The 24905-nt window shown below is 46.0% G+C and overlaps 1 protein-coding gene across 1 annotated transcript in view; it reads right to left on the reverse strand.

Moving 5' to 3' along the window:
* Positions 1-3200: 3200 nt before the first annotated feature.
* The window catches only part of fat4 (FAT atypical cadherin 4), a gene marked incomplete at its 5' end in the record, with an annotated part of 99489 nt that continues 77784 nt past the window's right edge, over positions 3201-24905 (reverse strand). Inside the window, 9 exons of the mRNA XM_079229074.1 lie at positions 3201-5866; positions 8060-8321; positions 10501-10718; positions 12803-12927; positions 13376-13555; positions 14485-14570; positions 18221-18528; positions 18909-19013; positions 20541-24890. Of these exons, the coding sequence (XP_079085200.1) occupies positions 3951-5866; positions 8060-8321; positions 10501-10718; positions 12803-12927; positions 13376-13555; positions 14485-14570; positions 18221-18528; positions 18909-19013; positions 20541-24890 (7550 nt within the window). The 3' untranslated portion in view covers positions 3201-3950. The remainder of the gene's footprint in view (positions 5867-8059; positions 8322-10500; positions 10719-12802; positions 12928-13375; positions 13556-14484; positions 14571-18220; positions 18529-18908; positions 19014-20540; positions 24891-24905) is intronic.

The following is a 24905-nucleotide window of genomic DNA, read 5'->3' on the forward strand; positions in this document are numbered from 1 at the left end:
GGAGATTTGTCCGTCGAGCTGCAGGATAAAGAATCCGCTAACTGGAGTCTGGTCTGGTGGGAGCTGAGGATGTGCAAGAGGTGTGGATCCCATGACCCCTGACCTCTGGGAAAGTGACACTGACCATTTAGTTTCAATGATTGGCAGGAGTACAGCAAGGCACGTGTATAGGGACACTGTGGCCTTAATTAAAGCTCCCAGGGTCCTAGTTGACTGTCGTTATGAGGCTTGAAAGATACAAGATTACTTTTTTTAGATTTTTCTTTTGTAAAGCTGAAATAGGCGAGCTTTTTAATGAAAAGAGACCTTTCACAAAACCTTTTTTAATTGTGTTCACGCAGTTTGGCAACAGAAGGTCGGTGGAAGTGCAACAACAGCTTGAGCTTTGCCGAGGACATCAACCAGCAAAGAGTGAGAAAGCAACCGAAACAGTTCGACTCTCTAGATGCCAGCGCTGTGAGGGACATTAGCAAGTGGTCCATGTGTTTAGTGGAGACTCTGAGTTTTGACGTTATTGAGTTTTTTAAATGGCAACAGTAGATAAGAGTGCTGCAGGATTGAGTCCTAAAACCCAGGAAAGAGTCAGCATTTTTGCACTTCTAGTTCCTTCATCTCAAAGTTTTGTTAGATTGTTGTCTGAAATAAAGTTTGTGGTCAACAAAAGCTTCAGGGACTTGTGAATGTTGAAGCTTTTAGTCTAAAAGAGTCTAAATGAGACGACTAAACGTCCTCACTAGAACTCTGCGGTCCTTCTTTAGCTTAGCGGTGGTGACGTGAAGTCATGTGACTGTAGCCTCACGTTGGGTTTTTACCTCTGCCGATTGCATTCACGCTTCATTGAATCATAAAAGTGGCGTTTCTGCAATAATACAAAATCCAAGGAAACAATCACATCGGCTGTGCGACGCTTACTTCCGGGTTCCATGTTTTGATTTGCTCCTTTTTTAAGTCACACACAAAAAAGGTAAAACAATTGAACGTGCTGTGTTGAAGCACGGAGCTGTTCTATGGAATATCGGGGTCTTCCAGTGATTTGTTAAAAGGTTGATGGAGCTCACGCTCACTGCATGTTTTTATAACTTGCACATCATTCACATCAAAAGTCTCTTCACGCCAACAAATCATTGCAAGAGTGAAACATTCTCTTTGTTCCAGCAATGAACGTGCTTTTAATTATGAGTCATTTAAGCGAATCTCGGAGAGGAGCTGCAGCTGTCTGAGGAGTCTGAGGCTCAGAATAATCAATCTTCATAAACAAGCTTTCAAGAGGATTTTTTACTCTTTTTTCAGGAGGAGGGGGACTCGTTGTTTTAAGGAAGTCACTCGCAGCTCAGTGCCACATCCTTTTATAAATACTGGGGAAACTCTTGAGTCAACATGGAAATCGTCTTAATGGGAATTATGTTTTGATGACATTTGTGCACTCAAAAAAAAAGAAAAAGTAAACACTGTGGGAGCTGCATGGGAAAATCGAACGCCGGCTCTTTTGCACCTTCAATCAAGATGAATACAGAAAAACTAATTTGAAGCACACACGCGATGACTTCACTGCAAGACGTGTGTGTGTGTGTGTGTGTGTGTGTGTGCACTGCAGTGTGTTTCTGGAGTCATTACTCACAAATAGGCCCCGTTTGAGTCGACAGGAATAACAAACGCTGTATTCTTTTTTTCTTTCTGAGGGGTCCATGTCCTGTAATGTAACGTGCAATGTTCACACTCTGGATAAATACTGCAATTAATCCTTAAACACATCATAAGCTCCTCTGCCATTCGGCAAAGTCCAGCAGCCATCTGGATAACATCCAAAAACAGCACTTGTAGGAGGGGGGGGGGGGGGGGGAGAAAAAAGAGAAACACCAACCTGCCCGCAAAAGAAAGTCATGGAAGACAGATTCATGTCAGTCCTCGTGAGTGTTTTACATCCCACCATACTGTAGAACAATGTGCCCTCTGTGTATACAAGCATCTGCTGCTCACCTACAGGGAGGAGGTGTGTGTGTGTGTGTGTGTGTGTGTGAGAGAGGGGGTTTGCTCTGCAGAGGAGATGCTGTGATGGTTTATTTGAATCCATCTCCTATTTACTCGCCCCACCACCCGCCCGCGCTCTCATTATCATTGTTAGTGTTATTATTATCCCGGCGTCAGCGTGGTGCAGGCTTTCGGTCAACAGGCCAACAGACCCCGGTCCGAAGGCTGTCACTCCGCGCCGGGTTCACGGCTCCCTGCGTTTTCTCTCGTGGCCTCTCTCTCCCCCTCGATGACGGAGGAGATAAGCATGTTGCATACCGAATCATTGAGCTCTGACAAAAAATACAAAAAAAAGCAGTTCTGCTCAATAAGCCAGATGTAAATAATTGTTGAAAGCAATATTGGGCCTTGCGTCGAAGAGTCCGCTTGATGTTTTGCTTGGCCGCGAGCGAGGTGGCTCAGTTTCATTCGGGTCCTGAAATGCCTTTTTAAATGTTTTGTTCAGAAACGGTTTTATTTAAAGACTGCACAGAGTGAGCATTGAATAGAAAAATACCTCACCACCCAAATGATTTGATGATTTGAGCTCACAGGTGATCATTTAAAACGCTGACATGCATCGAAATCAGTTGCCACAGGAAAGAAATAAAAGGTCCTAAAGCAGCAGTTTTTTTTAAATAAATACTTTTTTTTTTATTCTGTTATTGGCTTTTTACAGGTACAAAGCATACGGCATGTTATAGTTTTATCAAAAGTGGAAAATACTGATGTTACATATGTAACAAATGTAAAAAATAAGTCTTCAATCTTACTTTCCCCGAAAGTAAGAACATACATTTCAGCATATGAAAATATCCATAAAAACACAGCTTAAGTAATTTAAGTTAATAAACAGTAAAAAAAAAAAAATGTAGAAACCATACATGTCAAAAATAATGGACAAAAGACACCAACAACAGACTCCATGATTTCTCATGAATTAAAAAAAAAAATGTACACAAGTTCATAGTGTTTTAGTTGGGGACATGTTTACAGGATCCATACATCATTAAACGATTGGCTGGTCAGAAAACGCACATTTGTGACAAACAACACTAACACCCCCCACCCCCAAAAAATAACTCCTCTCCTCCTGAACTTAGCCCAGAAACCCCCCCACCCCTGTATTGAAATCCTCAAATGTTCGTAAGGCAGGGGACATGATTAATCGTCACTCTTAGAGCGTTAAACCAGTCTTCTGTGAAACAAAAAAACACCAAAAAAAACAGCACCAGGGCAAAGACATAAGGAGAAGTGATCAGGACGTTGGCGGGGTCGGACCGTACCGTGCGAGCAGAGCGGCGCTCTAGAGTCCCGTCACCCGCAGGTGCAAGTCACATCAAACGCACATGCTTCCTTTTAAGTGAATTAAAAATTGACCCCTAAAAAGACGGAGACCGGGAGTTTCCTTTCTGCTCGGTGTTCTACTCTGCGTTGGAGTTCTCTTTCCCGTGAGTGTTAATGTTATCTCCCGTCTTATCTCTCAGCTGTGAATGCGACAGAAGTGTTTTAAAAGGAAAAGGAGAGGCAGTGCTGGTAATACAAAACAGAAATAAGTTTGATCAAGATAACAGGAATGGAGCTTTGCAGTCACTAAATTAAATTCAGACATGGATTTTCCTTTTTTCTCTTTTTTTTTGGAGCCATTCAGTGTCAATGGATACGTTGTAATGAGGCCTCGGAGAGATGAATGCACGATTGTACAGTTGACTTTGGACCTAGAAGAGACTGGTAAACTATTCCAAGGTGGCTAATGACAAAGTCTGTCATGTTACAGGTGCCATTTTTTTCTGCCTTACTGCATTGAAAGTCGTCTTTTAATTTTGAATAAAAACAAAACCCACGTAGTCCAATGTTCTCTTGAAATATACAGTCTTCCTTTTTTTGTGTGTGTTTCGTTCAAATGAAGAACATCGCTGTATTCTACATCGTAATAAATAGTCTCATACATATTGCTCCGCTTCCCCTTCGTTCAGAATGGTCACCGAGCCGTCCCCACTGTTCATTTCAATGTCATTTGCCGCGGCGTTCTCGGGAAGCAAGGCTAAGTCCTTGAACACGTCTACGTAATGTCCGAAGCCGGGACCCCAGTTCAACAGATTGTCCCAGTTGAAGCCCCCGGGGGCTTGCTGGCCCAGTTTGTGGGGCAGGGTGTAGTGCTGCTCCGTGGGAGGCATCTGGGGAATGCCAGGCCCTCCCTCCGCCCTCCGACTCGAGTACCGCCTCTGCTTGAGCCTCCCGCCGTAGTCCTCGTCGTCGGCGTCCGACTCGTTGACCTGCGAGAGCTTGGGAACCCGGGAGCTGTACGACACCGGCTTGTCCCGGTCGTACTCCATCTCCGAGCAGGTGAAGGAGTCGTGCGAGTCGCTCTCTGAAGAGGACTCCGGGGCCGGGATGCCGTCGGCCGGGTTGCGGACCCTCGACAGCGGCCGGCGGCAGTCCTCCTCCGAGCTGGAGCGCCCGTGGTCGGCGCTGCAGATGCTGGGGTTGCGCGGTCGCGGCGTGTTCAGCCGCTCCACTTCCTCGATGGACAGCCCCACGGGAGGCCCCGTCTCCAGGGGGATCTGCTCGATCGGCTGCTTGAGCCGACTGCCCGGCCTGGACGCGTGGCCGTGGCCGGCCATGGTCTGCGGACTCTTGCTGCGCCTCCCCAGCCGGGTGGCGTAGTTGAACATGGGCGGCTGCTGGCACATGTCGTTGTGCATGTCCAGCGGGCTGCCCTCGCGGCGAGCCAGGTTGAGCTCTCTGGTTGGAGTGTTCCGGTAGAAGGAGGACGGCTTGGTGAACGGGGCGGGGGAGTGTCTGGAGAGAGGGTTCGGGGTCGGGCACGCTGAGTGGGAGTGGCTGAGCGGGGTGGACCTCAACGCCTGGGTGTACTGAGGCTGGTAGTTGTAGCTCGTCGCACCGAGCGGCAGCGGGGACTGTCTGGCGAAGCCCAGCGGGCTGTGTCTCTGGATGGAGAACTTGGGCGTGTGGCTGCGGAACTGCTTGTAGTGTTGGATGATGTCCGCATCTGAGGGGGCGATGCTGCTGGCATTGTCTATGTCGTAGTGTTCGATATCTGCCTCTGGGCCGTTGCAGGGGGCGCAGGGGGCACTGGGGACGGTCTCGTTGTTGTGAGGGATGTCTGTTTCGTCGTAGATCAGATAAGGGTTCTCTCTCTCAATGATGTCCGGCTTGGGGTTCCCTTCCGGTTGTTTCCGTACCGTCATGTCATCCCCGTACGGCGGGATGTTGTCCGGGTCATCGAACGCTACGTTCTCGCTGCCCTTTTTCTTCTTCTTCTTCTTTTTCTTCTCCTTGGGTTTCTTCTCCTTGGGTTCCTTTGGCACTTTGGTCTTGTTGCGACCCTTGCAGTGGTTGCAAAGAATCAGGCTGAGCACCACCAGGGCGAGGACCGTGGCGCAGCTGCCAACGATAGCGGGCACCGCCCAGATGGGGAGGACCATCGTCTCCGCCGTGGGACTCGAGCTGCAGACGAACCCGCCGTTGTTGGACGACTTGCAGACGTTACCCTGAGGGCACTGGACGCCCAGACAGGCCACCAAGGTCTCGCAACTCTTGCCCGTGTAGAACTCGGAGCAGACGCAGGTGAAGCCAGAGCGGGGGTCCGGCACACAGCTGCCGTGGTTCTGGCAGGGATTCGAGCCGCAGTCGCCGGGCGGGACGCACTGGTACGCGTACCACTGGTTGACGCACATCAGGCCGTCCCAGCACGGGCTGCTCTCACACAGGTTGGGACCCCTGCAGCCGATCTTGATGGACGAACTGGTCTTGGTCAAGGTGACGAGGTTGTGGTCTCCGGTATACGGCAGGGTCTCCCCGTTGTACTTCACGTAGGCCAAGCAGCCGTCAAACCCTGCAAATGAGTAGCAGAGAAAGACTGGTTTAGATAACAAGAAGCAGCCATCAGCAGCTAACAAGCACATCGCGGCGGCCTGGAGGAGAATCGTTTCCGATTGCCACCAGATTGATTTTCCAAAATGTCTGCCGACACTGGATCGCTTCCTTGTAAATATCAGGAACTTGGAGCAATAATCGGAGCGAAAGCTACTTAGTTTAGACGGGAAATTGGTTCAAGATTAGGACGAACCAAAACAAGAAGTGAACTCCTCAAACAATTAATATAAAAAAATCTATCACTGGCCAATTTGACTTGATTTAATATTTTTCAAACAGGGAATCCATCGCCGGAGCCATTATAGCTTAAAGACATACATCTGGGTTGAATGAATGTGTCTAATTCTATTTTCTCTCTTTCGCGTGTAGCCCAACAGCGCTGCCTCACCGATGTAAATAGACTTTTATTGAATTCATCCTCGTGCAGATTAAATCCATTTGTGCCTTCTTCATTAGCTCTTGAAAACTGAGTCCGTAACAGAAGGTCGGTTCACAGGCAGCCTGTTTTATTTATGCCCCGGTCCTTGTGTAAAAAAGGGTCCACAAATAATTCAATTTGCTCATTCTTTACCATATTAGTGCATAGTAAGGTTAGTTTCCCCTCCCCTTAAAATTCTAAAATGTACTGTGTTGCATTACCTCCCCCCTCTTTCACCTTTTCCAAACAGCTCATGCTCGAGGACATCTGATCTGAGATTTAAGTCTAGACGAAGATGAGAGTCCATGGACAAAAACACCAAAAAGTCCTCATCGGCGGTTCCAAGACAAAGTCGAATTAAATCAACATTAGTTACTTTGTGCATGAATGATGCTCTGATAAAGGAATATTTATTTAAGTAATGTAAATTCATAGCAGGTCAATCTGAGCAGCGGCAAATAGAAGCAAATTTCAGGCCAGGAGTTTAGTTGGACGACCACCAAATATGGTCAGCAGTTTGAGCAGCCGGCTATTCATTCATTTGGGGGGAAAAAGGTGGTTTGTACTGGAGCACTGTCACACACAGGAACAGCACGTGCATGTGCACACACTTATAGTATCCAAGTGGTTTCCTTAACATGTGCTGCTGCATTAGTTATTTACAGAAGGCAAAGAGTAGGCGAGTTTCTTGGTCAAACGCCAATTTGTGAAAGCTCACACGGCGTTCTAGTGAGGACAGCTTACACAGCACGTAAATACACATGTGCATTCACACACATACGCGTAAATAAAGTGTACATTCGACGAGGGGTTTGACCGCCACCGTTACTTTTGGAGGGGACGTAATCTAAACTGTGATTTTTAGATTTAAAAAATGACAAATTTGTTGTCAAAACATTTGAAATGTGTTCTTGAAAGGGGACAGTATTTAGATCATCATGGGACACTAAAGCTATCTATTAAACTAGCCGGGCGAGCAGCTCCTTTAAACTACGGTAAAACTAAGAGATTTCACCATGAAACCTCCCCAATTGATTACTAACATTAAGACAATTCAGTTTTGTGAATCAATTTGATGTTTAAATATGTAAATGAGGCATAATCTTAATAAATAAGTGCTAATTTGGATATCTGGATATCTTGGACTCCCTGTATCGCTCCATGAATCACAAAATACTGTATGTCAACAGCAATAAGAAAATCCATTTCCAACATGATTTTACGATTAAAATGAATGCTATGAATGATATATGAACAAACCTCTCAGTAAAGACCTTCAGAATATCGATAGAAATTAAGCTGGCAGGTTTGATAATTTAGAGAAAACGGCCTTTAAAGATATGTTTTGAAAATTACATACATTTTGAAGACACTGCAGGTGAATAGGGTAAAACTATTATAATAATAGATATCACCATGAAACTTACCCACTTGATTACGCATTAAAATATGATATTGTTTTTGTATGAGAAGTTTTCTGAAATGTTTAAATGTGCAAAAGATGCATCATCTTATTCAAACTTTTGGAGAATTTAGGAGAAAACTACAGATGCAAAAAGACAAAGTAGTAAAACAAACAGTTAAAATGTGTATTTTGTATTGTTTTCTTTAAACTAGTCTTAAAGAAGACGTGTGTAAAACCATGTGTTGGATGGAAGGAACCAAATCCCACATTGAGGAATTGTAACAACACTGTGCACACACTATCTGACGTCCTGTCCCGTCGAGCCTCACCTGCTGCAGTTTTCTGCTGAGCAGGTCCCGGTGGGATCCCTCCCAGGGAAAAGGTGACGACGGCGAGTCCTCCGAAGTCCTGCGTGGCGTGCTGGATGACCCTCGGGTGGCCGGCGTCCACCAGGAGCAGCGTGGCCGAGCCGTTCTTCACCAGCCGGAGCGTGTGCCACAGGCCGTCCGACAGCACCGCGTCTCCCACGGTCCGCTCCACCTTCCCGCCGACGCCCGCGTCCGAGATGTAGTGGATGTTGCCGTTCCTCAGCTGAGAGAAGAAACAGAGACGTTACATGTTGGCCTCCGCATTAAACGGCGCATCACAGATAAGAGATGAGCACATACAGACTGCATAAGATACAAGAGAAACTGCTCCATCCCTGAATCTGCTCGCTGTTACCATTCTTAGTTTCAAGCCTCTGATGAATAATGTCCAGCATAAGAAAAGGCAGCTTTTTTCAGATGAATGCGCAGGCTTATCATGTCAGCATCAATCATAAACCATGAGAGGAAGCCTTTTCTCGGCCTTTGCAAAAACTATAACGCCACGCTGCATTCGCCTTCGGGATCTGATGTTGAGGTCAGAGATCGAAAGCAAAAATGTGGCCCGTCGCCCGTAAATCTTCCTCCCGGCGGGACGCGCCGCAGTCAATCATGTTCTCCCCGGCTCATGTTATCCAGCCGGATGATGACCAGAAGCTGGCTAATAACAAATTCAGAGACAGAGCGCGCTCATTCAAAACGCCCTGCAGAGAAAGAGAGGACAGCGCGCGTCTTTAAAAGAAATGAATCAAGCTCACTTTGGCCCGGACAACACATTTTGCGGCTTTCCCGGCGCATGGTAATCTCATACATGAACTCCCGGGCTTCGATGGAAAAGTAATCCCGTTTTCCTCCCTTTTTCAAAGACCTCAAAAAATCAGCAATGATAAGTAGCTTCCGGAAGAATTGATTTAAAATGGGAAAAGCGGAAAGTCTTCCAAGCCAAAGAAAACTGTGCTGGAAAGCTGGAAAACCAATTATGAAGTTTATCTGTTAAACATCTTGAAACAAGGTTTTTTTTATTTTTATATATATATTTATATATCAGTATATTTAGTTCAGACTCATATACATAACATGTGTACATATACTGTGGGTATTCCCCTGCTGTCTTGCTCTGTTAGGCGTCATGGTACTTATAATACTTCTCCGGACTGTTAAAGAAGCTGTGTTGGTGATTCAATGAACTCAGAGCTCGGAGGAAAAGAATCATACAAGGGAGGAAGTCTGATACTAAGAGTGGGAAGGGGTCTGAGTGGTGGTGAGGGTTAAAAAAATAATAATGAATGAGCGCTCAGGCCTCTTTGGGCAGCTGCCCGGGATCAGCCAGAGGGAGAGGGGGCCGGACCAGACGAGGGGCGATGCAGAGGAACTGGAGGTGGCCAATAGTCCAGAATCAAAGTTGCATGTATGTGTGAACACCATCGGGTTCACGCATGCATACAAACAGTGTTGGAGGGTAAATGCCCCCTATGTGTATGCAGGGACATTTAAAGTTCAATTTAATTTGGGATACAAAGTTCACTGCACTTTCTATACATTGAATTGATTCTCCGTTGGCCCACAGAGGTTTAAGGGATCTTTGAAAACTTAGATCAGAAAGTTCATTAGTCTGAATAATCCCTGAATAACGACCTCCAACAATAACACAAAGGGAAACAATACAAGCTTAATATTTACTGTATATTGTATATTTACTGTAACTTATGGAGTGCAAAAACCTTACGATTTTGCTCACGTTAGCGAGCTATGCTAACGTCTTTAGCAAACTAACGTCAACTTTAGCTGAAATAAAAAATAGTTTTGCATCTTTTTCTTGTTGTGCTAACTTTAATGTTAGTTAATATCGTACCTAGCTAACTACATTAGCATAGCTAGCTTAACGCTAACCCTTAACGTTAACTTAAACAGTTATATTGAAATATTTTGGTTGTATTATTTATTTTGGTGCTGTTGGTGGAGGTTGTGTGGCAATGATGTGATACAATATATTACATTTAGTTTAAAATTCACTGGCCTTAACTGAACTTTATTTGTAGTTTGATGAAGTGTATTTTAATTTGCCTTCCTATTCTTTGATCTGCTCCTGTTGGCTATATTCATTTGCTGTTGTGTGCTGATAATGCAAACTCCAGACTTCCTCCCATGACCGCTTCCATGAAAGGCTTTTATTGTGCAACCACGACCTGAGGTGCTGCGATTCATTATTTAGAGGTCTGAATTACTAAACAGTGCATGAGAGGAAGAGAGAGAGAGAGAGAGCAAAATCTGATATTTCTGTAAAAAACTGAAAGTATTTGGGAGAATTGGAACATGCAGTATGACTAATTTACCATATGAGCCATTACAGCAGTCTGCATAACGTTCTTACAGACATTTCTTACTTATTTTTAAACCTCTCTCACCTTAACGGTCGTGTAGTTGCTGCTCTCCTGCACGTGCAGCAGCGTGCCGCTCTTGCTGCGTGTCCTGAACTTGACCTCCAGGCTGCTGGGGCCGGCGGGGTCAGAGGTCACGGCCTGCAGCGCCTGCCTCAGGAGGACGTCGCGTTTAGGGCCCTGCTTCAGGGAGTAGTCCAGGCGGCCGGTGCCGTCCAGGGACAGGGCCGTGTCTGCCGTCATGTCTGCGGGAGCAAGACGGAGAACATCCTCAATCCGGTCCGACTTCACGCGGGTTTCACAAGGCGGCTGTAAAAACTGATATTTCCACCCCGGAGCTGGCGGATACTCCGAGCCCAAAATGATTTTCCTAATCCCTCTGCCATAACCACTAATTGGTCCTCACATTCTCACCGGTGGTTTCAAAGAGCTTGCCATGAGTGAAGGATGAAGGTCAAGGCTGCGCGCCCTTGAGCAAGTCACAGACACCATAACTCCACTCCACTCAGAGCTTCGACTAAGTACCTGACGTGTGAATATAATGCCCAAACATTCATGTAATGGTGTGGATATATTTTATGCATATTAGCTATATGTACCCTAAACTTTGCTAATATTCTAAAGTTTGGTATTTTGCAAAAAAATACTGTAGATGCAATACACAAAATACAATCAGATTAACTTTAACAAGTACAAAATATGTTGCTATTAAAAATATTAATGAAAACGGAAAATAAATACTATAATAATAGTGAAGATCAGGCTACAGACTTAATTAGAAGAACCATAGAACCGTCTTATTTCCCTTCAGAATTAGATTTAAACACGGTTAAAATGAAAATATGATTTTTCTTTAAACAGTTGGATGGCATCGCATGCTTTCCACTAAAACTACATATGTATTTGTGTTTGTTTCTTAATGCTCTTGACTGTACTACAACATCCTGCGTGGTGAGATGTTTACGACGAGGCCACACCGGCAAGATCGGAATCTGCGGAGTGAATCAGCCGACAGTGGAGTTGTACATCTGTGCACTTTTTTTTCTACTTTGATGGACATGGAAATGCAAATGTGTGCTGCTGAAAGGAAAAGTGTCTTTAACCCTCTGAACCCCGAGCGTTTTTGTTTCCTACTGTCCGATTTTACTCACTGTGGCCTTGACTTTCACTGCAACACATAAAAGTCCTGCACCTCTACGGAAACAACACAAGCATGGCTCCAAGTAGAGAGAACTCAAAAAGCTCTTGAGTGCAGTATAACACAGTTACAATGCCTTAAATCATAAAACTAAAAAACTCTTTGATAATTTTTTACGAACATTGGAGAACACTGGAAAATATACAACAATTTCCAAGTTCCCACAAGTGTAACCCATTTTGGAGAAACTAAGATTGAGGCTCCACGTGTTTTATACATTTTATTACATTTCACTGAGCTTCGGTCACAGGTTCCAAGTGGCGCAGAGAAGCGTTTTATTTTGACACGATCCAGTTAGTGCAAACACTTAATTTATGGCTACGTGTTGAATGTGAATAACAGAATAAAGTGATTTTGATGCTTCAATTTGATTGCTTCTCCTGTCACTGAAGGTTTTGTCACGTGACGTGTTCAAGGACCGTCGGAGAGCGAGGATGTCTGTTTTTACAGCTTCTGGCCGTGATAAGTGGTGTAATTCTGACCTTGTTTTAAAGAGAACTGGCTTTTCAATCATGCTGGAGAGTTTAGGGGAGAAATGATTTCCGCCATAGCTGCTTTTTGTGTTTTATATAGCTCTGCACTGTTGGAGTATACACTGTAAACACTGCATGTGAGACGTTGATGGCGCAAATCCGTCTTTTTGATAACCTCCAAGAACGCACCATGTCACCTCGCTACGGCACTGATGGGTAAAATGTACTTAATACTCAATTCACTGTAACCGCAAGACCAAGATGAATGGCAGCATCTAAGTCACATCAATGGTATTATGTCTTAAAATCTTCCCATAAACTTAATTTCTTCCTTCTGTGAAGAGGACGTTCCTACTCGTCTTTTTGTTTCTCTTCCTGAAGAAGAAACACATGACAAAGAGACACATCATGTAGCGCCTTACACAGCAGCTACATGCTTCTGGCTGTTTTTGTGAGCCTCAAATGTCCCTCTGCCTGTTTTAGTTTTTATTAATATCACCAGGCACACAAACGCTTTTATGTGGCTCGCATTCGGCTGCGCGGTGCAGTTCGATGACTCATCGTTCGAGGAGGGGAAGAGTCATGAATAGTCATGATAGAACATCCCTTAATGAGCGCAAACTCAGCAATAAAACTTCAACAAAGGGCAAATACTTACATTTCTCGCAGAATCTGCCGGTGAAGCCGTCCACGCACTGGCACTGCTGCCAGGACCAGCGGTCCAGGCAGGTGCCCCCGTGTCTGCAGGGGCTGGCGGTGCACGCTCCCTCCAGTCTCGGGCATCTACACACACACGACAACAAACACAACAGTCAGCCGCACAGCCGACAGCCGAGGGGAACGGAGGGAGGGAGGGAGGCAGGGAGGGGAAGTGATTCTCTCTCCCGTGCTGCGATACAAAAAAAAGAACGACCCATAAAGAACCCCGAGAGGATTAGCATATTAAAAGATCTGTTCTCGCCTCACTATTCACCAGCAGGACAGAAAAGAAGAAGAAAAAAAGAAATCTCTGGAATTCTGCACCCTCCCCCTCCCTCCCCCCCGTCAAAAAAATCTGCCATTTGTATAAAAAAATATCCAAAAACAACACGTCTTTTTAAAAACTCTCAAGAGGGTTTGGGATTGTGAACAGATGTCCCGCAGCGAGAGTCGAGGAGGTTAGAGAAGACGGACAGATGGGAAGAAGAGGGAGATGATGGAGAGCGGGAGTAGAGGGCGGGGGTACGCGGACCTGTCAAGGATGCCACGCGATGCCAGCGCCTGACTGGGCTCCAGCGGGCGCCCGTTGACGGCGAACTCCATGATGCAGCCGACAAAGTCGTGGGTGGCGACCTGACCGCGGCGATGAAGGACGGGTTCTATTGACCTGACGCCTCCAACCGAGAGCCTGTTGGGCTGCACGTCCAGGATCCTGCACACACACACACACACACACACATGAACACACACACACAAAGACTTAAATGCACGCAATGACAAAAGTGCATATGCACAGAAATAAAAATAGGCTTCCAATTGCATTCAAGTATACACACACACACACACACACACACACACACACACACACACACACACACACACACACACACACACACACACACACACTTACAGAAAGACACTGCGGGTCAGCGAGTTTTACAACAACAGGGTCCAGAGACCCTTACAAAATAAACCTTCTGGTCTCTCTCTCACACACACACACAAACACACAAACACACACACACAAACACACATGCACGCACACACACACATGCAGTGTCAAATGTTCACCCCACAAGGCTCAGAGTGGTGTGCAATGGTCACCCAGTGATTCGGTGAAAGGTTTACATCATACATTGCATATTTACATTTAAATGACTCCATTTTGACTTTATCCAGATACTTTGACTATAATAAAAAGGTAAAAATAAAAGCGTCTATTCTCCACAGAGCTGTGTTATATATGCTGCAGTCTTTTCTCTATTGGGTATAAGAGATAATAAACACTCAGATCCATGATTCAAAATGGAAAGTGTGTATGCGTTTCAGTTTATTTAGGATTTAAATGAGCCAAACACAGGGTGGATGAACATAAATTGAGACATTGTTTGGACTATATTGCTACAGGCAACTACTGGAACAAAAAATAAATACAAAATCAGCTAAAATGTTCCCGCCAGGCGCAGAAAAACTATTGGTTCTGCAATACTTTCCACTTTTTAACCAAACATACAAAATGTCATCACGCGTGGAGTTTTTCAAGCCTCGGACCTGAAACTGTCAACACTACTAGAACGTACGCAGCTGGATCACAGAGACAGAACATCTGTGTCCTCTAGGTGTGTGTGTGGTTCTCCTTACCAGTCAGTGTGCACGGCCACATTGCTCACGGCGCAGTAGCCTGGTTCCTGGTCATCACCACACAGGTCCACAGTCAGGGACGCAGCCTAAAGGAACACACACACACACACACACACACATGCATGTTACGTGTGATTGACTTAAAAACAACAGCTGTGAAGTCCCACCGCCTCCGTCAATTATTGACAGATCATCTTTTTTTAAAACAACTTCTGGTAGACTGTGGTTGACGTAGTCCCTCTGTTTCACTTCATTTATAATCAGTGTCGTGTGTGAGTGAGTGTGTCACTCGTGCTGGTTCAATGCAAACTGTTCTCGCTTCCAGATGCCGCTTAGCGAACTTTAGTTTTTAGTTTAAGTCAACGTCTGAGCTCTCGGGGAAACTTGTTGTGGAGTTGCTCTTTCACTGCTAACAAGCTAACTAGCATCGCAGGGCTACTGGCAATCCAAGTGAGGTAGTTAAATAGACAATGATTGAGCAAAACAATTATCTGATCTGAAGAAATAGATCTTAACTTCGTCTATATTTTTAAGGAATGCTGTGGAACACATAAGTGATCATTAATTAAAGCAAAGAGCAAGAACAACATAGATAACAGTGGTGGTATGAGGATTCTGTCAGCGTTGGACAGCGCCCGGCTAGCTGTTTCCCCCTGTTCCCAGTCTTTGTGTTAAGCTAAGTTAGCTGTTGATGCTAGCTTCATATTCCCCAAAATGTTGACCTATTCTTTTAAAAAGCTCTCGATACAGGCCTCCACATGGCTCTGAACAAGGCAACGGCTGAGCAGGCGGCTAGAAGCTAACGGCGCTGACAGCGCTAACGTTGCAAACGACGGCAGCAGCGCTAACGGAGCAGCGTTAGCCTCCGTTAGCGTGTTACTGCAGATTGTTTGAGGTTTTATATCAAAATCCTCAAAAAGCTTCTCATCTACAACACGATTCCTTTGTCTAAATATAATTTGACTGCGTTCACGTCTACATATCTTCAGACTAAATATCTTCTTATGCACTGCAGCATAACTTTCACTCCGGGGCTCTGGTTCAACCCATTGAGGGTTACTTCAACCGCAGCCGTTATTTCTCCCAGAGTATTCCGATCCAGTCTTTAATGTGACCGTTGTCCATCAAATGGCATGTAGGCCAATTAGTTTTTTTATCAATTCATCACGGTGGTTGACGGGCAAGTGACATAAAAAAATAAAAAAAGAAGCCATACATTACAGTGAAACATTTCCTATTTCCCGTTAATGGTACTAAAGCTTTCGTCCAGATGTGATCTCTCTCTCTCACTCTCTCTCTCTCTGCTCTGAGAGGGAACGACCCAACTAGTAAGAAAAGAAATGGGCTGGTGAGGAAAATATCCCGGAAAAGCGTGTGAAAGTGTTGAAAAACCGTAGCAATCGCGCTCCACCTCTCCTGGATCTTAAGTAAACACGGACCCCCGCCGGCCCGGACCCCCGACACAAATCATCCCGGAGAGCACGACCCCGACCAGGAGCGTGAACACTCACTCAGAGCACACTTGAGTCCAACACATGGACACTAACTAAGAGTGAGACGAGGAACAACAGGGCTCGCTTGTCTCGAAAACACATTTGGGACATTCGGACATTTCATGAATGTCTTTTCCTGTGATCAAAGGCGCTGCAGCCGCTGTCCAGGGCCTCACACTGCGGTGGAGAAAACATGGATCCCAAGAAACGTCCCCCCCCCCATGGAAATTAAAACCGAATGTAACACGAAAATATTATTTTTTGATGCTTGGCTATTATGGAAGGAAATGTGAAGGAAGAGCTTTCTCTGGAGATCGCTGTTTTCCCCGAGCGTGGCCCTCGGCTGTGGTGCAGACACAGAACCGAGGTTTTCTGCTCGTTTCGAGGAGAAATAATTCATCGAGTCAAAAGCTTCGTGATTAACTGCTCGCGCTAATCAGCGACAGCGAGTCCTAATTTGCGAACATCATTCATAGAGGACTTCTTAAACCCCTGATTTAAAAATAAACTAGCTGAGCTCTCTGATTAGATGTTCTCAGCTGTGATCTTTTCCAGACATATCGTTTGCTGTCACATGATCACACTGATGATCATGTGTTATTCTCCTATACTCTGCGCAAATACACTGGAGTTGAATGGAATTTACATTAGTTTAGCTCGAAGCATTGCAACCCTGACATCCTCAGTTACTCGGGAGGATCCACAGATGTGGCTTTGACGGTTCTCATGGGGAACTATTCACCACCGAATGTGAAAAATAGTAAGAAAACACAGATTTGACCAATTAACAGCCGGTTACAGACGATAACACCATCTCCCCCAACTGCGTCGTTGCAGAAGCGTGGCGTTCACCCTCCGGTCCCCCCCTCAGGAAAACACTATTAGCACTTTTGCCATAGTTAGCACTGTTAGCGCTGCTAGCACTGTTAGCTACGTTGAGATCCGTTGAGATCCATTGATTTGAGTGAAATCTAATATCATGCACATTTAAACTGGCGTCCTGTCTGTTTTGATGCTGGCAATGGCTCCAATTCTACAAACTGTATAATGAGGATGTATAATGTGACAGGAGTCCTTTTTTCTAACGTCTATCAGTTCATTCTTTTTGGGTTTTAGGACCCTCAGATATTTCCCCCTATCAATCGTTTAAAGATTCAATCAAACAGCGCGACTGAAACCTGTGCTAATGTCATTCATATCAGTCTACATATTCAACGCATTTATTATTAGAGACATTGGCAAACTGCTGCATCGGTCCGACCCGAACAATGATTGCCTGTTGTGCAACTTTCACTGTGCCGAGACCGACCGTGTGCCATTTATTGTATTTGACAATTAAACGGTTTTGGACGATGGCTGTAATTACGACTGTAACGTAATCTGTGAACTCTCCGCTCCCTCTGATTACTTGGAGCCTTCCAGATGAAGCAGTGCGTGACCGTGTCCGTGGTTTCACGTCTGCTTTTGACATCGACTCAGAATCCAAGAGGCAGAAAAAAACAGACCTCGAAGCCTGACCACCGAAATGACCCACAGCACCTTCTGCAGACACAGTGATCTGGTTCACTTTGTATTTCCGTCTCATTCTGCGAGACCTGCCCCTGCATAACACTGGCTGGCCAACAATATGCGGACAGAATCACGGCTCCCTACGTGCGCTGTATTCCTTTTTCCATCCCGTCACTCTGCACCATCTCAAAACTGACAATTTAACGATTTTACCAGCTTCCTATGAAACTCTCGGCGCACGGTGGGAAATGACAGATTTGAAGTCCAGCAGGAGAGCTACATTATAGCAGCTTTGACAGGGCCTCCCCCCCGCCCCTTTCCTCGCCACTGCATTGCTGGCAGGGAGAAGCCTCTCAGCCTCTCATTCAGAGCACAGGAGACAGAGTTTCAACCTTCAGGGCCATTTTGGATCAGCGCATTGTAAATCACAACGAGCAATAAAGTATAATTACAAACCGTGAAAACCAAAAGCTGAGCTACCCGTGGTTTGAGAGGGGTGGTGGGGGGGTTCATAATCATCTGATGGTGCAAAAAATGAATATAAGGCCACATTTGGACGCAGCTTTCAGCTTTGAAAGCCCAGGAAATAAACACTGTAACAACTGTGAGTTCATACCATGAATGTTTTTGCTCCCAAACCCATAAGAACTATGAAGCCACAACATTTCTTCCAAGAATGCACGATGAAAAACGCAAGCAAGCTCATTGCTACCACTTTAAATAGACGTGCTCACCATCCCGGCTCTCCTGGCGATGACTGTGTGGAACTGCCCATCGGAAACTTTTATCATGGTCATCAGTTTGTAAGTGCCGCTTCCCAAGTTGAAGGAGAAGCGCATCCGCCCCTCGAAGATCTCCAGAGCCAGGAACTCGGCCTTGTCTCCGGTCTGGTTGTCGTGGTTGTACATGAGCAGCGCGTTGCTCTTCAGGGTGGCGAACTTGATGTAGATGTAGTTATTGTTGGGATCCAGAGACGGAAACTCCATGTAGGAGAGCTCCTCAAAGCCGTAGCTGTTAAGTTCACAGTGTTTGCCGAAAACCCCTGAGGACAGAAACAAAACCAAAGGAGCAATCAGAGAGGAAGCCAATGAATGATTCACGGTGCTGCCGTGGTAAAAATATCTACAGATAAAACTGAATCTTTATTGAGCGATATAATCAGTTTGTATTTAGGAGTAACAAAGAAGATTTAAATGCTGTCAGGTCGTAATCTTGGCTGCTCGAAAAGTAATTTTTGCCCAAATCGGAGACAAATTATGACAAATGGAGGCACAAAATGAAATGTCAGTGTCCACATTTAAATCATGGATTTATAATAGCATGACTTTATTTTCTTTTCAGGAGACTGCACGACTGAAACATCTTGTTTTTCACTCTACAGAGACTTGCTTATACCCTGAAAAGTTTCCGACTATTACTTACCAAATGGACAATGACAGTAATATCCATCCACCCGATTCTGACAGGACCCGCCATTAAAACAAGGGTTACACTCACAGTGATTGATGATGGAATCACACGTTTTGCCTGGGTTCACAGAACAACACAAATTAAAATGGATGAGGTGGCAGACAACACAGGAAAAACCCCGAGGGGAACACAGTTCACTTCCCCCACAGGCCAAGTCATGCAGGCCTTTCATCACCTCACAGCTGACAAATACACTGCAAAAAAAAAAAAAAAAAAAAAGAATCTGGGCTCCAACAAATCATTTGAAGTTGGAGCGTGTTTTTTAAAAATGTATTATTTTTTGGGTGAAACGACCATAACATTCATAATGTGAAGATGTAATTTCATCTGTTTTAGTGCCGTTTCACTTATTCTAAAATGTTTCTCGACACAAGTGATGCTATTGTGGAATAGAAATCACTTGTCCAAGATGAGATCATTTGATCCAAAACATCTTGAAACTTTCATAGGAAAAAAAAGACATGATCTCACTCAATTGGCAGAATTTTTCTCACTAAATATAATCTGATTTTCAAACTCGCTGCAAGATCAAATAACGTTTTTTTTTTGCAGTGCAGAGAGACAAACAGTTGCAATGTTAACATCATGATAAGGAATGTGACACTGATAATAAAAATAATGGACTGGGGCAAGACAATAAATGATCCAGGCATGGCACAATACAAAGAAACTGATGATGAACTCCTGCAAATATATTTGAGCTTGTAAATCCTGAGACAAGTTTGCCTAATGGAGATTGATTCTGCTGCCAAAAAACGGGCGGGAGAAAGAGGAAGTTGAGGGTTCACTCTGAGGGCATGCAAACTACTGTAAGTCAATAGGTGCATTTCTTCACAAGGGTCATTTATCTTGATGAAACCTAAAATATTTGTGGTCATTTTCTATCGTCATAATAAAAAGGGACAGTAATGACTTGATTTGAGGCAAATCGCCTGCCACGCCGCCCGCTCTGAAAATGTCTTTCAGATGCTGGAGTCAGTGGCTGGACAACATGCAGGATTTAAATGACTGTTCTAAGTAATTCCACTTAAAATCCACTCCCATTTTATGGAGGGTAATAACGCAGTGTATTCATTACATTTCCAAATGAAAATGCCTGATTGGATCTTTCATAAAGCTGCTCATTTGTCATACAACTATAAAACAGAGCCAAATGAGAAATCCTTGATTAAGAAGTCCTTGTGTGTACAGTTGGATTAGAACTGTATCTGTGTGTGGTCATAGCTGCATGCACATGAAGGCACACAATGAAACGCGACACTGGTGAGCTGTGTACGGTTCGGGTAAGTCTACTCTCCAAGTTCTGACAGGTCAGCTTCGAATCATCCTTTTTATTAAAGCAAACATGGCAGGCTGATATGCATCACAGCTGATACCCCCCAACTAGTAATCTGAAAAACAAACTTTTTTTTGTGTTGTAGCCATGCGTGTATGCTATGGCTACAACACATCTTGGAAACATTGAGAAGCAAATATTTTCCTTGGAGCCAAAGCCATGTGTGCTTGAGTACATTATTGTGTGAGTGTGTGTCCCCACAAGTCTAACATCAGTGACTGTGTGGTCAGACATAAAATGTGTAGTACCTGCAAAGCCGGACTTGCAGAGGCAGTTGAAGCCGCCGGGGAAGTTCTGGCAAAGCGCCCCGTTCTTGCAGGGATTGGAAAGGCATTCGTTGACATCCCTCTCACAGGCCATCCCCGTGAAACCTTCAGGGCAGGTGCAGGAGAAACCCCCCACCAGATTGTGGCAGGTGCCGCCATTGTGGCAGGGCGATGGCTGGCACTCGTTGATGTCTGTCTCACACAGGGCTCCTGCGTACCCTGGCCTGCAGCTGCAGGCGTAGGGCTGCAGGGGGTGGTTGGAAACAAGGATCACGGGGACACTTTCTTCTGTCTTCATGTCGGGCCCGACACTGAGACGCCTCTTGCAGCTGCCTCCATTCTGGCATGGGTTGCGTGTGCATGGATCATGGTCCACCGCATCTATTTGCACCCCGCTCTGTCTATATAAAATGTCTTTGATACTCTGGAAGAATGTGGCCACACCACTGGGGTTGACATATTGTCCGTGGCCTCGTTTCACAGCTGCCATTAGGAAAGTCTGATTGTTGAGTTCAAATGCTCCATAAAGCAGCACCCCGGTGCCGAGTCCTGCTAGCTGAGAGTTGGCAATGCGTAGGAAGCTGAGGTAGTGGTTGGTGAGGAAGCTTTTGACTCCTTGAGCGTGGAGTCGAATTAGTATGCTGTTGTCCACTGTGGCATTGGTGAAACCCATGAAGAGGACTCGGGCTGTATTGCTGACTGAACCGTGGACGCCGTCACTGCTGCGGATGGTTAGTTCAAAAGTTCCATCTGTTGAGCGGGCTTTAGAGTTGAGGCTGCACGATCCAGTTGGGATATTAAACAGGCCGGAGGACGGAGGAATGAGGGAGCAATGGAATCTATCCTGAATGTCAGGGTCTTGGGGTTTGACATCTCCCAAAGAACCTCCAGGAAACATGTTCCCAAAGTAGTGGACAAAGATTTCCACGGACCTCGGCTCTGAGGGGTTGTCGTTCTGATCATTTATTTTGATGTGAATCGTTCCCGTGGAGGACATCTGAGGCACACCAGAGTCCTTGATCACAACAGAGAGGTAGAAGTCGCTAATCTGTTCCCTGTCGATCTCTCGACTGGTGGTTAACACTCCAGCTGGACTCAGGGTGAAGTAGCTGTTGGCAGAGCCAGAACTGAGGAGGCTGAACAGGAAAGGGCCTTGGTTTGGTGGTAGATCTGTGTCAGATGCTGTTAATGTTGCAACGGCGATGCCAGCCCTTTGGTTCTCCATTACCTCGGCATAGGCGGTTGTCAAAGTTGGTCCGTTATCATTGATATCTTCCAGATTCACAATTAGGGTGGTAATTCCGGTTGCCGGAGGTGTGCCAGTATCCACAGCAAGAACCGTCAGATTATACACAGGAGTTGTTTCCCTGTCAAGCTCTGCAGCCACGGACACTTGGCCAGTTTTGGGGTTGATGGTGAAAACATTTTTATCAAACTCGGGTGCAATGGAATAGGAAAATCGGCTCCAGCTCGGGACGGAGTCCGAGTCCTCGGCACTCACAAAGGTAACAAGACCACCGGGCAAAAGACCTTCACTAACCTGCACATCGTACAGCTCTTGGGTAAAAACAGGAGGATCGTTGGCATCAAGAATCGTGATGTTCACAAATACCTCATCAATATCTGCCCCCCGGATGCTTCCGGCGTTCTTTGCCAACACCTTCAGTGAAATCTTTTCCTCTTTCTCACGGTCTAGAGTACCTGTGACATAAATCTGGCCTGTTTTTCTGTTGATGCCAAAGCCCTTCCTTCTACTCTTCCCGAAAATTAGGTAGTAGACCACTCCATCATTTCCTTGGTCTCGATCACTGGCAAACACTTCCCCGACCACGGTACCTTTTGGAGCAGCTTCAGAGATTTCAAAGTAGTACTGTTTTGAGACAAAGCGGGGTACGTATTCATTGGCTCCCTTCAGCTGAATGTTGACATTGGCGAAGCTGCAGCGCTCCTCGTCTGGGACATTGAAGGCCTTTACTGTTAAATGGTAGACCTGCTTAGCCTCGTAATCCAAGAAGCCCTGGGTGGTGATGGTGCCCGTGTTCGGGTCAATAACAAAGAGGTCACTGTCTGATGACTGTATCACGTAAGCCATGACCGCGTTGGCTCCCGCATCGCGGTCCGTGGCGTTCATTTTGACCACAGTGGTGCCGCTGGGAACGTTCTCCTGCACAATGGGGAAGTACTCGTCAGGTTCAAACACAGGAGGATTGTCGTTCACATCGTTCACATGCACTGTGACGGATACGTAGCTTGTTTTTGCAATCCAGCCTCCGTCAGTGGCTGAAACTCTAAGGTCATGTTGTTGCTTGTCTTCAAAGTCCAGGGGTTGAACGAGGGATAACATCCCCGTCTTACTATTGAGCAAAAACAGACCCTTGTCGTTTCCTGAAGTAATATTGTACGTGATAAGGCCATTCATTTCTTTGTCTTTGTCTCTGGCGGACAGAGTCCTTATTGCCGTTCCCACAACAAGGCTCTCAGGTACAGTAGCTGAGATTTGGCTTTGTGAGAACTCAGGTGTGTGGTGGTTCTCCTCCGTGACTGCAACCCGAACTGACGTTCGCGATGACAAAGGAGGATTCCCTCTGTCGTTCGCTGTGATGTCAATGAGGAAAAATCTATTCATATCAGATGTGAGGGAGGAGGCAACAGTAATCCAGCCACTTGTTTTATCCAGCTTGAATTTACTGGAGCTGTTTCCTCCTGTTATCAAGTACTCAACCTCAGAGTTAAGGCCAAAGTCCTTTTTGTCGTGAGCTACAATTCTAATCAGCCTGGTGCCAACCTTCACACTTTTAGTGACGGGAGTGAAATAGTTCGGCGAATCAAACTCAGGCGGATTATCATTGCTATCTACGATGTTTACAATCACAGTTGTCTCACTCATCAGAGGCTTTACCGCCCGGTCTGAGGCCGTGACAATGAAGCTGTGGCGGTTTATATTAATGCTGCTAGCACCTGTCGAGTTCTGATATTTTAAGTGCTGCTTCACAAATATCTCTCCGGAGCTGGCGTTGATTCGGAAAAACTCTGACTGGGACCGAATGAAGTAGAAGATTTTGCCGTTGAAACCCTCGTCGGGATCTGTGGCCGACACCTGTGTGACCAGGGAGCCCACCTCCGTGAGCTCAGGGTAGTCCAGATAGTAAGAGGGTCGACTAAATCTGGGGGCATTGTCGTTAATATCCGTTATAAATATGGTGACATCGGTGCTTACTGTCCAGCCAGAGTCATGGGCGGACACTTTGACAATATAATGATCTGTGTCTTCTCTATTGAGAGGCCTGCTTATTGTTATGTCTCCTGTGTTTGGATTGATGTTGAACGGAAGGCTGGTGTCTGTGATTGAATATCGGCTCACGGCATTCGAACCGGCGTCCTCGTCCGTGGTCGTGACCCTGGTGACGGTGTAACCCACTGGGGCATTTTCAGCCACCGAAGCGCTGAAGATCTTGGAAAACCTCGGCGCGTTGTCATTCACGTCCAGTACGTTGATTAGCACTTTGACCACCGAGTTTTTGGGCGGCAACCCGCGGTCGGTGGCTTTGACTTTCAAGGTGTACTGAGCCACCTTTTCCCGGTCCAGCGGCCGGGTGCTTCGTATTTCACCGGTCGCTCTGTTGATGCTGAAACTGTTCTCCTTGTTGCCATCAATGAGGGCGTATTCAAGCTGCCCGTTAGGCCCGCTGTCCAGATCCACAGCGGAGACCACCAGCACCCGCTGAGGTGAGAGGTTCTCCAGTATCTCGGCGTGGAAGGGATCCTTATCGAACACCGGGTGATTGTCATTCACGTCCAGCACCGTTAGTTCCAATTTCTCATAAGTGGAATACGGTGGGAAGCCCTGATCTCTGGCCTCAACCCAGAGAACGTATTTCTGAACGTGCTCATAATCTAAGGGGTGTCTGATGGACAACTCGCCCGACAGCTGGTCAATATGAAAGGCGTTATCCAGGTTGCCGCTGGAGATGTAATACGACAACGGCCCGCCCCTCATGGAGGACCCGGTCACCGTTGTGACGACGTGGTTGGTCGGCTGGCTCTCCGGGAACGTGAACGCTCGCTCCCTCAGTTTGATGACGGGGAAGTTTCCTCCCGTGACGAAGCGGACGGTCACGGTGGTCGTGTCCGTTTTGGGGTTCGATCCGCCGTCTTTCACCCGGACCGTCAGGGTAACTTCTGAGCTTCCGGTTAGCTTCTCGTTGGCGGTGATGGCGCCCCTGACGGGGTCGATCTTGAACCTCTCAGAGTTGCGGCCGACGAGGGAGTAGTGCAGCTGGGCGTTGGAGCCAGAGTCCTCGTCGGTGACAGTAACAGCAAAGACCAGGGACCCTAAAGACAGAAATG

The sequence above is a fragment of the Taurulus bubalis genome (assembly GCF_910589615.1).
Source record: "Taurulus bubalis genome assembly, chromosome: 13".
Taxonomy (NCBI): domain Eukaryota; kingdom Metazoa; phylum Chordata; class Actinopteri; order Perciformes; family Cottidae; genus Taurulus; species Taurulus bubalis.